Source organism: Bombus fervidus, chromosome 14 (genome assembly GCF_041682495.2).
Source record: "Bombus fervidus isolate BK054 chromosome 14, iyBomFerv1, whole genome shotgun sequence".
Classification (NCBI taxonomy): Eukaryota; Metazoa; Arthropoda; class Insecta; order Hymenoptera; family Apidae; genus Bombus; species Bombus fervidus.
In genome coordinates, this window is record NC_091530.1 from 4,264,597 (window position 1) to 4,277,427 (window position 12,831).

The 12,831-nt window shown below is 36.7% G+C and overlaps 1 protein-coding gene across 10 annotated transcripts in view; it reads right to left on the reverse strand.

Moving 5' to 3' along the window:
• Mp (collagen XV/XVIII-type protein multiplexin) overlaps nt 1-12,831 on the reverse strand; it is a 346,829-nt gene that overhangs the window by 150,509 nt on the left and 183,489 nt on the right. For 2 of the 10 annotated variants that reach the window (XM_072017344.1, XM_072017341.1), the window contains exon 2: nt 7,546-9,757. The exons of the other annotated variants lie outside the window; for them this stretch is intronic. In XM_072017344.1, the coding sequence (XP_071873445.1) occupies nt 7,546-7,737 (192 nt within the window). In that variant the 5' untranslated portion in view covers nt 7,738-9,757. The remainder of the gene's footprint in view (nt 1-7,545; nt 9,758-12,831) is intronic. 10 annotated transcript variants of the gene reach the window in all.

The window sequence follows — 12,831 nt, forward strand, 5'->3', positions numbered from 1 at the left end:
AGGGGTCGCGCTCGTAAAACGGGGACATATCATCTTGCTATCCGTACGTTCGCTAAAACGATTTGCATTATCCTATTCCAACCTTTCCGTGGAATTTTTGTCGAGGACAATTTCTCCCGATCGTGTTCTACATTTACCAATGACGCATTAGCCGCTATAGGAATAAGATGAAGGCAAAAAGATTTATTATTCCGCTTTTATTATGAGTAATACGTGTCACTCTCGACGTTTTGCGTACGGATATATTTTGTTTTTTTATACCTGACTCTGTGATATATGAAATTTTTCTCTTTTTCGTACTCGGCGATTTTTAAACTTTCTTTTTTTAGTTCCTTTTTTCAAGAGTATTGTGGCGTTAAGATGACAATGACGAAACTTTATGATTGATACGTGTCAGGATTATGCGTATGAAAATGTGGGACGAAGTTTGCAGTAAATATAGAGATATACGGTAGATTGTTATAAAACGTGTGAGGTACGAGAATATTTATAGACGTCAAAACGATGTGAAAAGTTTCTGTAGAAAAATGCCGTTTGAGGTTTATCTCTCAAAACAGAAGCGATAATATTTTATGTTGGAAATATACTGGTATCAATGAATCAACCGATGAATCTTTCTGTCTATCTTACTCACTTCGTGTTTCCCATGCTAAGATCGACGAAATGAAATAAATGACACAAAATATGGATAGAATTTCGGGTATAAAAGAAAATTCTATAAAATATCCCTCGCGTATTATGCGAGAAAAAATTTCTCCCTCTATGTATTCATCTTTTACTTTGATTTCTTGTGTATATTTTCATATATCGATAGCTTTTATTCTTTAAAAGAATATCGCAGCATTGAACAAGGAATTTGTCACAGTTTTCATGAAAACCTTCGGAAGCTTAAATTAGAAACCGTAACGTGATACGATGCAAATAATATCAAACGAGTATATTTTGAGTTAATGAAATACTACTTGCTCCTTTCTGTTCAGAGAATCTTCCGATTGATATAACTTTTCAAAGTGAATTTGTTCGAAATGCTGCAACTTGCGAAGTTTCTTTTACCAGATTATAGCTTATAAAATAAAAATTCAGACGTTTCTGATAGGCGGTCTGTCGTTAAACGTTAAGTAACGTAAGCTAAGCTTTTGTAGTCACTTACGGCAGCTACGACGCGACGATATCATTTGTGAGTCAAATACGATTGCTCGTATCGATACTCGTACACCTCCGTTTTCCGCGCAAAGCACAAAGCTACTCGTAAACATTTAACATAAATTTCGTAACGTATCATTAAGGCATCCACGCGAACGTGAACGCCTAAGCTAGGCACTTGGGTAAGTTCGCCTCGATACGGCGGGAATTTCAGATCCAGGAAATATTTCTGAAGCATGCGCGAGCATTTATCACGCGAGCAAACCTTTCGAGACGATTGTGCCGCATTCTCCGCAGGAAATTTGATGGGAAGATACCGCAGAGAAGGTATACAAAAGGAAAACGCGGCTCAGTCTCGACGACCGTGCACTTCATGACCCACTGTACATTTTATTTACTGCTCTTTATCGTATCTCCATCTCGACCCCTATTTCTAGTTGTTTCTTTTTGTTTCCTGGTGATATCACACCGTACCACAGGATTGAAATATAGAAAATCAAACGTGTATTCGGTATCATAAAATTTGATGAAAATCATTCGGCAGCGAGCCAATTTGAAGAAATTCTATTCTTCTCGTTTTTCATTCTCGTTTGGTTTCAAGCGAAAGAAGGAATTTTAACGTTTTAAAAAAATCCTTAATGTAACGTTGAAACGAGAAATTATTTCTTACGTTTCTCAGACACGAGGAATTTTTTGACGAAAGAAAATCTTATTTTGATCGAAAACTTTTAAAAAGATGTAGGGAAATTAATTCGTTCTTTGTGGATTCGATTTTCGTTACGTATAACGAAACAATTTTTTAATTTTTAAGTATCAAATAAGACGTATTTCGTGCCGTTTAAATTATTCTGCTGATCGCTCATTTTCTAAAATTTGCAAAAGATGTTTCTTTTACAAGGAAGTTCGAACAACGAGAAAGTCAATAAGCCGATAAACGACGACGTAAGTAAGAGAATTATTAATCGACGAGATGCAAATTTAAGAAAGTTCGATTTTTAACACTCGTTTAACAGGCAATGGGCGTGTAGGTTGTTCGATAAATTGAAAATCAATGTACTTCTTTGCCACAGAAAATAAATTCAATTGTTAAATCCTTTATCTCGTTAAAGATTAAAAGGAGGAAATTACCGTTGGACGAGAAAAAACGGTATTTCATTTTTTCCCACCAGTGATTTTCCATCGACGGTATAGTTGTCTAATTACAATCGGAAAACGGCCGCAACGATTCTATATTGGACCTCGATGCAATATCGGACATAAATGAACATTATAATTAGCGCATTGCGTCAAAAAATTAAATCTATCATTGTACATGCAACGCACACATTGTTGGGAATGAGGTAATTGAAATAGGAAATCGCTGAGGGAGGAAGATTTAAATCTCTTGTTTAATTGAACTCATTTTGATCGCCGAGCAATTTTGAGCTCGCATTTATTTCGTAAATTGCCCCCGACGTTGCGGTTATATTTTCGAATAAATCTGAAGAATCATCAATATCCATTCATTCGAGTTTCTCTAACTTTATATAATATTTTATATACCTGACGGGATTTTAAGAAGAAAAAAAAAAAAGAAAAGAGAGGAAAGAAGAAGGAAGAGAAAAAATATCAATCGAGTAAATTTTTATCAAATGGAATTAAATTTTCGAGAATAGAAGTGACCGATGTAAAAAGCTTCGGTAAATATCTATAAGTAAACCTTGCAAATTTTATGATACTATAATATAGATATATTATGTGATAAATTTATAATAACATAATAAGTAACGTAATGTATATAATGCGATATTATATAGTAAATATTGGATATTAAATCTATTTACGGCATCGAAACAATTCCGTTATTATTATTTTTCTGTAACGTTATATAAATGCCTATTAACGTGTTCCAGATTGTAGAGTATTTATAAAAATATCGCGAATAAATGTTTTTCGATAATTTAAAAAAATTACATCGTAGTAGGTCGTTCTACTTCAAAGAAGTTCTTCGTGGAAAGCGATTCGATTCTGTTTGAAAATAATTGTGGAATTCGCTCAATGATGTCGACACTGAATCTCGGCTTACAAGAAATGGCGACTGCGATTCATTAACTTGTTACAAAGCAGCGACGACCGTGGTAACGAAGTTTAGCTCATTTAATTTCCTCCCCCATAATTGCTTCTGCAGACATTGGTTCTCTTACTTTCGAATATCGGGGCTTACTTTCAAATTAATGTTATTTGTGCTCTCGTCGACTTATTCTACAACTTCTTAGGACAAATTAATTTAAACGGCAATGATGGTTTCTTAATTGCTAACTGTAGTTTTCTGTGTTACGTTAGCGAAGCTGCAAGTTAAACCGTAAACCGAAACGACGTCGAAGAACCTTTTACGTAGAAGTTCATTTTTCCATTTATAAATACAACGTCGAATAACGTTGGATATCATAAAAAGAGTTAGGTGAACGTATGATATTTAAAATATAATTTACCATCTGTCGCGTGCTTTTGTGAAATTACACGTATTTTTTGGAAATTCTTTTGAAATAAATTTTGCAGAATGAATCTGTTTCAATTAATTATCGCAAAGACTACGCATTCTTCCAGCAAACCGACAGTGTATTAGAAAAAAAGCACGCTAGTCCGAGTAAAGGTTCTTGACTCCTTTTAACTTTCATCGATTCGGTTCTGTCATCAATCATGGACGTCACACGTATTCCCATACGTAAAAGTTATAAAAGCAAACATACGTCCTGACAACCCATTGTGTTCCTCGTTAAGCATAAAAATTGAGAAATATCACGTGAATGACGTTAATCAAGATAGTTGTAATAACTGCAGCTGGAAAGAAAGCACGAAACGCGGACGCAAGTTAACGCAGAGACGCGTAATTTCGCTGAGAATTAATCGAAATAAATCATGGAAAATTTATTCGTGCGATACAAGGGTGCAGGATCGTTCGTTATACCGTCTTTTCAGCATTGCGATTAATGTCTTTTGCTTGTACTATTAATATGCGTCTACGAATTCATATGAATAGTCAAAATGTGAATCGGATTTTAATTAATGTTTTAAATTAACATTCGTACTTTTAACGTTAAAATAACACAACTTTCTTTCATAATATTTTCATCGCGTTATACAGTATCCTACTGTACTTAAATTCTACGTAGTAGAAGTAATATTTTATAGTAATATCTACAACAATAAACCTATATTTTGTTTAATATCTTTACTTGTGACTAAAAATTATACAATAAAGGATTATATGAAATTTAGTATAATTATATTAAAAGTATCGCACGTACAAAAGAATAGTGCGTATCACTTAGCATTCTTCAAATATCAGCGTAAAAAAATATGAAATTGTAAAAGTTGGAATATCATGAAAACTATGTAAACGAAAATGTATACCGTGTGATAAACAAAAAAAAAAAAAAAATAAAAAATATTTACGTTTCTACTTATTTGCAGATAAAACATTTATTCAAAATATATGAAGGTACTGCTTTGGGTTATCGGCTTATGTTTATTCGATTTTTTCGATTTAATCGATGTTTTGAAAAAGGATTTGTGTTTAAATATTGAAAGATCTGTTTACTATGCCAAAGTAATTACATGCACTGAACACTACGTATCTATAAATTTAACTTCGTAACTTTGATTTTAGTTAAAAAAAAAAAAAAAAAAAGAAAAAACAAGTCCACAACCATGGAACAAATATAAAGCTTATTTTCGAAACTCTGTGCTACTTTAGTTTTCATAAAATCATCCTTTACCTGTTATTGATGTAATAAACAAACGTTAATTTCGAACGATCGATTCTAATTACGTTAAGAAGAAAACCAAAGAAGAGCGAATTTCGATATCACAGAACTTGACAAAAATTGCAAAAATTTACTCTATACTCGCATAACCCTCGTATACAAATAAACAATTCATTCGTTAGACGAGTTGCGCAAGATTCGCGTGTTGGAAATCAATCAGAAATCTTTGCCAATACTCGATACTGATTTATCTCTTACTGTGTATACTTTTCTCATACAAGTGTGATTCTTCTTTGGTATTTATCGTAACTTCGTTAACTCTACGATCCAATTCATCGCATAGATAGCATGTATATATATAAAAGTGCATTACATACAATATCCAACTCACCATAAAAACGGTGCGAACCAAAGCGCATCTTGGATGTAACTTTAAGCCACTTTCTGCACCCTTCCATCAAAACTAATTTCCAATATTCGTTGCCCGACTCGGCACGAGTCAGCGCGCCGTCACTCTACGTTTCGCGTGGAGAAGCTTCCGGGAACGTGGTCCATGAGCGTGAAGGATCAGGTCGCAGTTCGCGTGCTGATCGAAAAATAATGCTGTTTCGCGACGACGGTATTACCCTACCGGTGGTCTTCGTCGTGATGCGATTACAAAGTTGCCAGGCGTCGTTCGTAGTTTACATCGAACATTATTAATATGCATGAGCGAATCTTACGAGCCGTGTCTCGTGTAACCACCACGGAGATTTACGCGGACGTGGAATGTGTCGCGAGTCTCGCAGACACGCGGACGTTTCCACCGCGTTGAAGAACGAATTTTCCCGCGTTTTCATGATTTTCCTTCGTTTCATAGGAATATCGGAATTCCCCGGATGGAGTCGTGGTTGGAATTCCAACGTGCCCCATAGTGATAAATAATACTGCTGGCAACCTCTCGGTGTTTTATGTATTCGAATGCCGATGGCCGACGGCCATTTGTAAGCGCCGCCGCGAGACGTTCGCCGGTATAGAACCAACTTCCAAGTTTACTCGATCGATCGGCTCTTGATTAATTTTTCGAATTACTACGGCTACGTTGAGCCAGCCCGTTCTTTATTCACATTAGACGGATCGATCCTGCGGTGGATTATTTATAAGGATTATTTACGCGTCTTTCGTTTATCAAAAATCGCTATTGCGATCGTTAACGCTACGACTATCGATTAGTTTTAATCAAAAAATTAAGAAAATACGACAGACTATGTTTGTTGAAAAATTCATTAATTTAAAATATTAAAAGTAAAAAGATAGAAGTAAGAAATGAAACTAAGCGTGCATTATTGTATTATGCATTGCTGGTTATATACAACATCGAGTTAGGAATTCGGGATTTAAAAATGCTTAAACTGCGGTAAAAAAATTACAAAAAGTATTCCCTTTAGCCCGATTCCTCCGAAGAATCTCATAAAACTTTGTTCTTGTCGAAAATCTTTAACTTCGTTGTAACGTTTGCGAGCGTAACAAGACCATGAAGGAACGCATTAACGATTACGTAGGTGATGCAACTTTAACTGGATTGTACATGGTCGAATTGCGCGATGCGCCTTGTATCAAGCTAAAACGGTGGAGATCGGATTAGGAATCAAGCGGAGCGGAGAAGCTGCACCGCTGTAATTCGATTAAGACACAAATTTCCGGAATTTTTCAGTGAAAAATATTAACAACGCAGAGCGATGGATCGCTCAAGTACCACGAGAAATAAACCTCGTAATACGTGGACTTTACTGAAAATAATAAATTTGGTTGGGGTCTATGGAAACGTTCATCTCTTTAAGTAAATCTAGTTTAGATTATTTGTCAAATTTGTTTCTTAAGTAAGTTTTAAGAGTAACCATCTTCTTTATCGAATAGATCTTTCGTTCGTATCGTTGATGCAAAATGAAAGTTACACGATGAACGGAACAATACCAGTTCTACGTAAAGTACAAATTATTAAAAATATTCAATATGTTCATTTAATATCGTTTTACATGCCACATATTATAATTCCAGTATATCATTCGGTATGATTAATTAGTTAACGAGTTATTAACAATAATAGAAAACTACAAACAGAAATGAAATTATAAACTAAATGGCGGTGATTTATTTATTTTAATTAAGAGATATCGAATTTCATAAACATGCATATATAATTAACATTGAAATTAATATTTATAAAATTGATATGCTTTATTATATTTCATATCATACCCAGCAGCCGTCTTGATACTTTTACCACTCTATCATCTATATTAGAGAATCGATCTTCGAATGCACTTTACTTCACAGAGCTATTCAAACGATTTAAAAGCAAAGATTCCCGCAAAGAGTCGAAGATATTGCTCTTAAAATTTCAAATTTCTTCTAAATATATTTTAATTAATTTTTCCTACCTGTATCACAGTGTAAGAAATATACATTTTCCTCGATTATACACGTACTCGCGATATATTATAAAATTAATAACGACACTCGCATATAATCGATACTCTGAATCGGCAAATGTCACCACATCGATAAACATCGTTCGATAATCGCTAATAAACCAATGAAATCGACCTACCGTAAAAAATGCGCGAGAATTCAGCGCAGGGCACGTGGCCGCTACGAAAAGGAAGTTTCTACTCACATGTTTGGTGGCGGTGTAGCCGGTGATCTGTTGAAGCTTGCTGCTGACCATCTTCGTCCCCGGTTTCGTCGGTTTCTCGCTCTTGTGCCATATACCGATCACACCCGTGATTATCAACGCCACCAGCGTAATGATACCGATCAACAACGACAGAGTCACGATTTTGCTACGGGGCGATATTACCATTGCCATTTTTCCTCGTCTTTCGGACTGTCTCCCCTTCCTTTCGGTGTCTTACTTGTTCACCAACACTTTGCCAACACCGAATCGGTTAATCCGAATATCTCAACGAACAATTTCCAACCAGTCTAACCAGATGGAAAACGATCAATCAATTAATAACTTCGATTAACATCAATATATCATTTATGTATACATATATATCTAGGTATATGAATATATATCTCTCTCTTTGTTTCTTCTCTTAGGGGAGTAGGAGCGGGGACTAACTAGAATATTCCTCTCTCACACGGCCATACATCAGTGCCGACAACGATTTTCAACTAAGGCTGCCGCTGTTATTATAACTTTATCACGTCCTCGTACTCGAATATCGACGACGTGTCAGCCGAGTCCTCGTGGACCCTCCTTAAAGTCATCTGGCAGAATGTGACTCGTTCTCCTGGCTCGATTTTCCAAGATCGATCGTACGATCTTCCACAGCCTCGCCTCTAACCACCACCATCAATGCTTCGAGGTTTTCTCTCGGACCGCTGTTTCAGATTTCTTTCTCTTTCTTTCAGAGATCCCGTTCGCCGTTCGATTCGATATTCCCTCGATTCCGCTCCAAGAATTCTCTTTGGAAACCTCGCTCGAAGAGGATGAAGAAGAGGACTCCGTTTACCTCGTTGCGTTTGGTCGGTCCTATGTTTAGCAGGAACTCGTCAGTCCTCCGTCCACGTCTCGCACTTCCCGAGCTTGACTCAACTTTCCCCAACGTACTATCTCGATCGCTTGTCACACGTCCGGTTTCGCTTTCGGAAATTTCGCGACGAATTACGGAAATTTCTTCGGGATATATCGCTCACCGCGAATACCACGATTCCACTAAGGCCCAACCCTCCACAGAGTTGGAAGAGGTCAACAAGTTTAACACGCTTTCGAGAACTTGGTCGACGAGGGACTCGCTCCTCTTCGAATCCCTTAACGTCGTCCTTCGTGACCCCGCTCCTTGGTAATTTCGTCGAGCACTCTACTTCGTACGGTACACCCGGTATACACTCGCGACGGCCGATGGTTACGCATTAAAGCGATCCTCTTCGTATCTGTCAATCTATCCGATAATCTTGCGATGACTCTTTTCCGTAACTTTCGTGTACGTTTCAGTTTCTGATCGTTCTTCTAATCTTTCGTCACGAGGAAGATTCTTAATACTGATCCGAGTGTAACAATTAAAACTTCTTTTTCTTACGGTTCTTTGCGACTTCGAGTCGTTAAACTAGCTTCGCCCAACCTTCTTCCGAGGAAACGCTTCTATACGCGTGCACGATACCGAGACGCGTCGGACATTTTTTCAATTCCATAAATTTCCCTCCCGTGACGAGAAAACCTTACGAAGAAGCAGGTTTCCCGGCGCACGAAACTCCAACAACCTTCTTATAGACTCAATAAACAAAACCCTATCCCTCCACATCGGTTTTCCTCTGTCCCGGAGCAACCTCTCTCGGAAACAGCAGTGTTCTCCGAGCACTTGAGGCTCGAGCGATCACAAGAGCAGACTCAGAGTTTCCCGTTCCGAGTATCAACGTGCTCTTTTTTTCCTTTTGCCTTTTCTATCCTACGTCGAATTCGTATTCATTTCGACGCGAAGGAAGAAACGTTCGATGGCGTTCTACCGTGGCTCCTAGCGAAACACGATGCACACTTGCGCGGATCAACAAGTTTAACGGTCGCGAGGGGTCAACAACAACGAGTTCCGATAAATTCGTCTGAATAATCAACAATAAACTTCTCCGGGGAATTGTTTCAGCAACGAGATACACCGGAGAATACCTTCTATATTACACGGTTGCCCTCGGTCTTTCGAGGATTCGTTTAACGAGACCTCCGGAAACGAGAAGTCTCGGAAGACTCTCTTCAACGATCTTCGATCCCTCGTTCGTGTTCCCACTCCTCGTTGTCCTCGTTTCACCGTGGCCTTTCAGATCTGACTCTCTTGGACTGCACCGCCGTCGATTCAGGCGGCCTCTAATCGCCGTGGAAAGTCACTTTCCTAGATGTTATGAAAACAACAAGACGTCACGAATTTTCTGACTGTAGAGTTAATAGGGATTCGAGAGACCTTTCGATGCAGCTTCAAAGACACGTCTCGGTGGATCGTTGCGAGAGAATAGGACCGTTCGATGAATCGAGAGCTACGTGAGCGAAGGATTTACGACATTTAGAGAAGTTTTGTCAGCGTGGAAAATTGTGGTCGGATTGGTGGATGTTTGCGGTGAATGTTTGACACAGAATTAATGCTTCCAGCGGTAAATATTCGAGACGCGAACATTTCCTATAGAGTATGATTTGCAATGATTATCATTATCGATCGTCATTGTACACAATGTTTTGTACACGATGCAAAATACCAATTTGATATTATGTATACAGTTGGGGATAAAAGAAAGTTATAAAACTAACATTCGAGGATTTTGGTATCAGAAACTTTTGCACTAGATATTTTTTAATATGTTGGCAACGATACATCGTTCTTTATATCGCTCAGTTTTGAAACTTTCTATGGTCATTAAGTTACTCGTTTGATTTTCTACTTTGTGAAAGTTCTGTAAACGCAGGAAGGATGTTAATTGTAAACAAATTCTAGAGATTTTTAATTGAAAGTTAGACTATCCTTAACTTTAATAAACGTAACGAAGTTAATTTTCAATTTGTGTATCGAAAGTTCGACGGCTACTACGGCCAGAATATAATGAGACGGTATAATTTGGTAAATTGCTTGTTCTTTACAGAAGTTGGCCATCGACGTAAACTGTCCTAGAATGAGAATTTAATTGCTCGAAGAATCGCTATTCTCTTTACTAATTAATCAACAGTGTGGTCTTAGCGAATAAAATTGATAACTTGCCAAGTGCATTCGCTAATAGGGATATACTTCGAGGCGTTAATGAAGATAAATCTTCTTTAAAGAAAGTTTTTTTAATAATCCTTCCATTTTCGATCTACTTACAGAAAGATATATCCTCCATTTGCAAAAGTTATATTTCTGACTAATTACATCTTCCTTTTCAGACATGCCACGGTCTTCGAATTTTTACTGGCCAATCTCGTTGTTATTTCAATAGATAAAGAGACTCGATATTTCTGTGTAAAGGAAAACTTTAGCATAAAGTCGAAGCTTTATAATTCTTTCGCTTTTGCTCTCGAACTTACAAATATTCTAGACAAAGTGATATATTTTCCATCTGGAAATGGTAGAAAAAAAATCAAATTCCTTGTATACGTATTTATAAGTTTCTACGATCACAAATAAATCTCTACATCCTTCGCTTCTTCGTCTACGAAAGGGTATGTAAAACTTCTGGGCACAATTTTCCAATATTCCACCTGAAAGTTTCCTTCGTTCGAATGTCCTTAACTTCGAAAGTATTAGATTGATCCGAGAATTGTATAGATCGTATAACGTGGTTCTACAAATCATATAATTTGGCTCTATAAATCCCAGGTAGCTGAAATATACGTACGTTATAACTATCGAAATATAAGATGTAACAAGACGTTATAATGTTGCTAGAAATATTAGTTTGCCGTCGAGAATTTGATCCGTAAATCCGTGGACAAACTGCATCTTATTGGACGAGATTCAGTTATGAAAATCTGCGATAGCAGCAGCTTTCACAGTCTTTCGGTAAATCTTCGTAAAACTTTTTCACGGGAATAAATACGATATTGAAAATTTTGATTGTAAAGAAAAGATATTTTATAGAGGAATATAAAGGAAGAATTCCTTATTCTTTATCGTTAATAATAAAATATTTATAAGATACCTATAAGATCATAAGATAAAAAGAAGAAGAATATTTTCTATCAGAATGTTTAGCTGAAAGAATTTTTTAATAACAGAATCAATTTGTCTTTTGAACGATTCTCACGAACAATTCTCCGAGATATCTTCAAGATCGAAAAATAAAAATCGTCTTCTTAAATCGTTTACGACTAACAGTTCGCTTCGTCGAATCGAAGAAAACGCCATTCGGTTAGTAGAACATCCCTTGCGCGCTGAAAATTGCAGGGCGCGAAACACCACGAACTAAACGCGAATTAGCGGCATGGAATCACGGCGGGACGTGTTGGATCTTAAACACTGGGATCAATTTTCCCGGGTGTTATCGCGGTCACACGGTAACAGCATTTTCATTCGACGAACCTCGTCCGTTAGCAGGGAACGCTATTTTCATTTTACACGGTAAAATGCACGGGCGAACGCGGTCGCGAATGTTAATGCGGCCGGTATCGAAGGACGTAATGAAAATGAGGAACGCATTAGGCTATTTGGACCAGGTTGAATTTCGACCACGCTGATTCGTCCCTGCGTCGTGCATTCGTGAGAATTAGGTGTAAATAATGTATAAAGTGTACGTTAATTTAATCGTTAAATAATTTGTTAAATAATCGTGGATAAACAGTGGAAGAATATTTGAGACATTCGGAGAAAAACCTCGAATTATTGTTATTTGGGGATATGTGTTTTAGATGCACGCTGTATGCCATTTTACATGTAATATAATAAAGTTATGGGTAAAAGCATCCGCAATGATTTTAATTCTGAATGATCAATTTTCAGAGTTTGTATATCTATAGTGATTTTATGGGAATGTTTAATTGGTTTTTCTTTCAGAAATAAACTACGATTTACGTGATACGATTACTCAGCAACGTCAAATACTAAATGTTGTTCAATTTCTATATTGATAATAACAACTTTTTAATCGAATTTTGTGTAACTTCATCGCGGGTAAATTTAATTTCAGGGATCGTATTATCTTATCACTGAATATACGTATTGATCAATAGGATTATTATCATTCTTTTAGCAAATTCAGCATTGTAAAACATTTTCCCATATTCGTTACCATTTCTCATGTTCACTGGTAGAAGGAAAGTAACATGAAACGCATCGTGTTCAAACACGATCGATACTCAGATTTAATACTTTATGTTCTAGAAATATTTAGATAGCTTCCAACATTATCCATAAAACTGTTGATATGTTCGAAATTATATTTCCTATAATATCTATCTTCGATTAAATCAATTGTAGATGCCTGTATCGAATTTAAATAACAG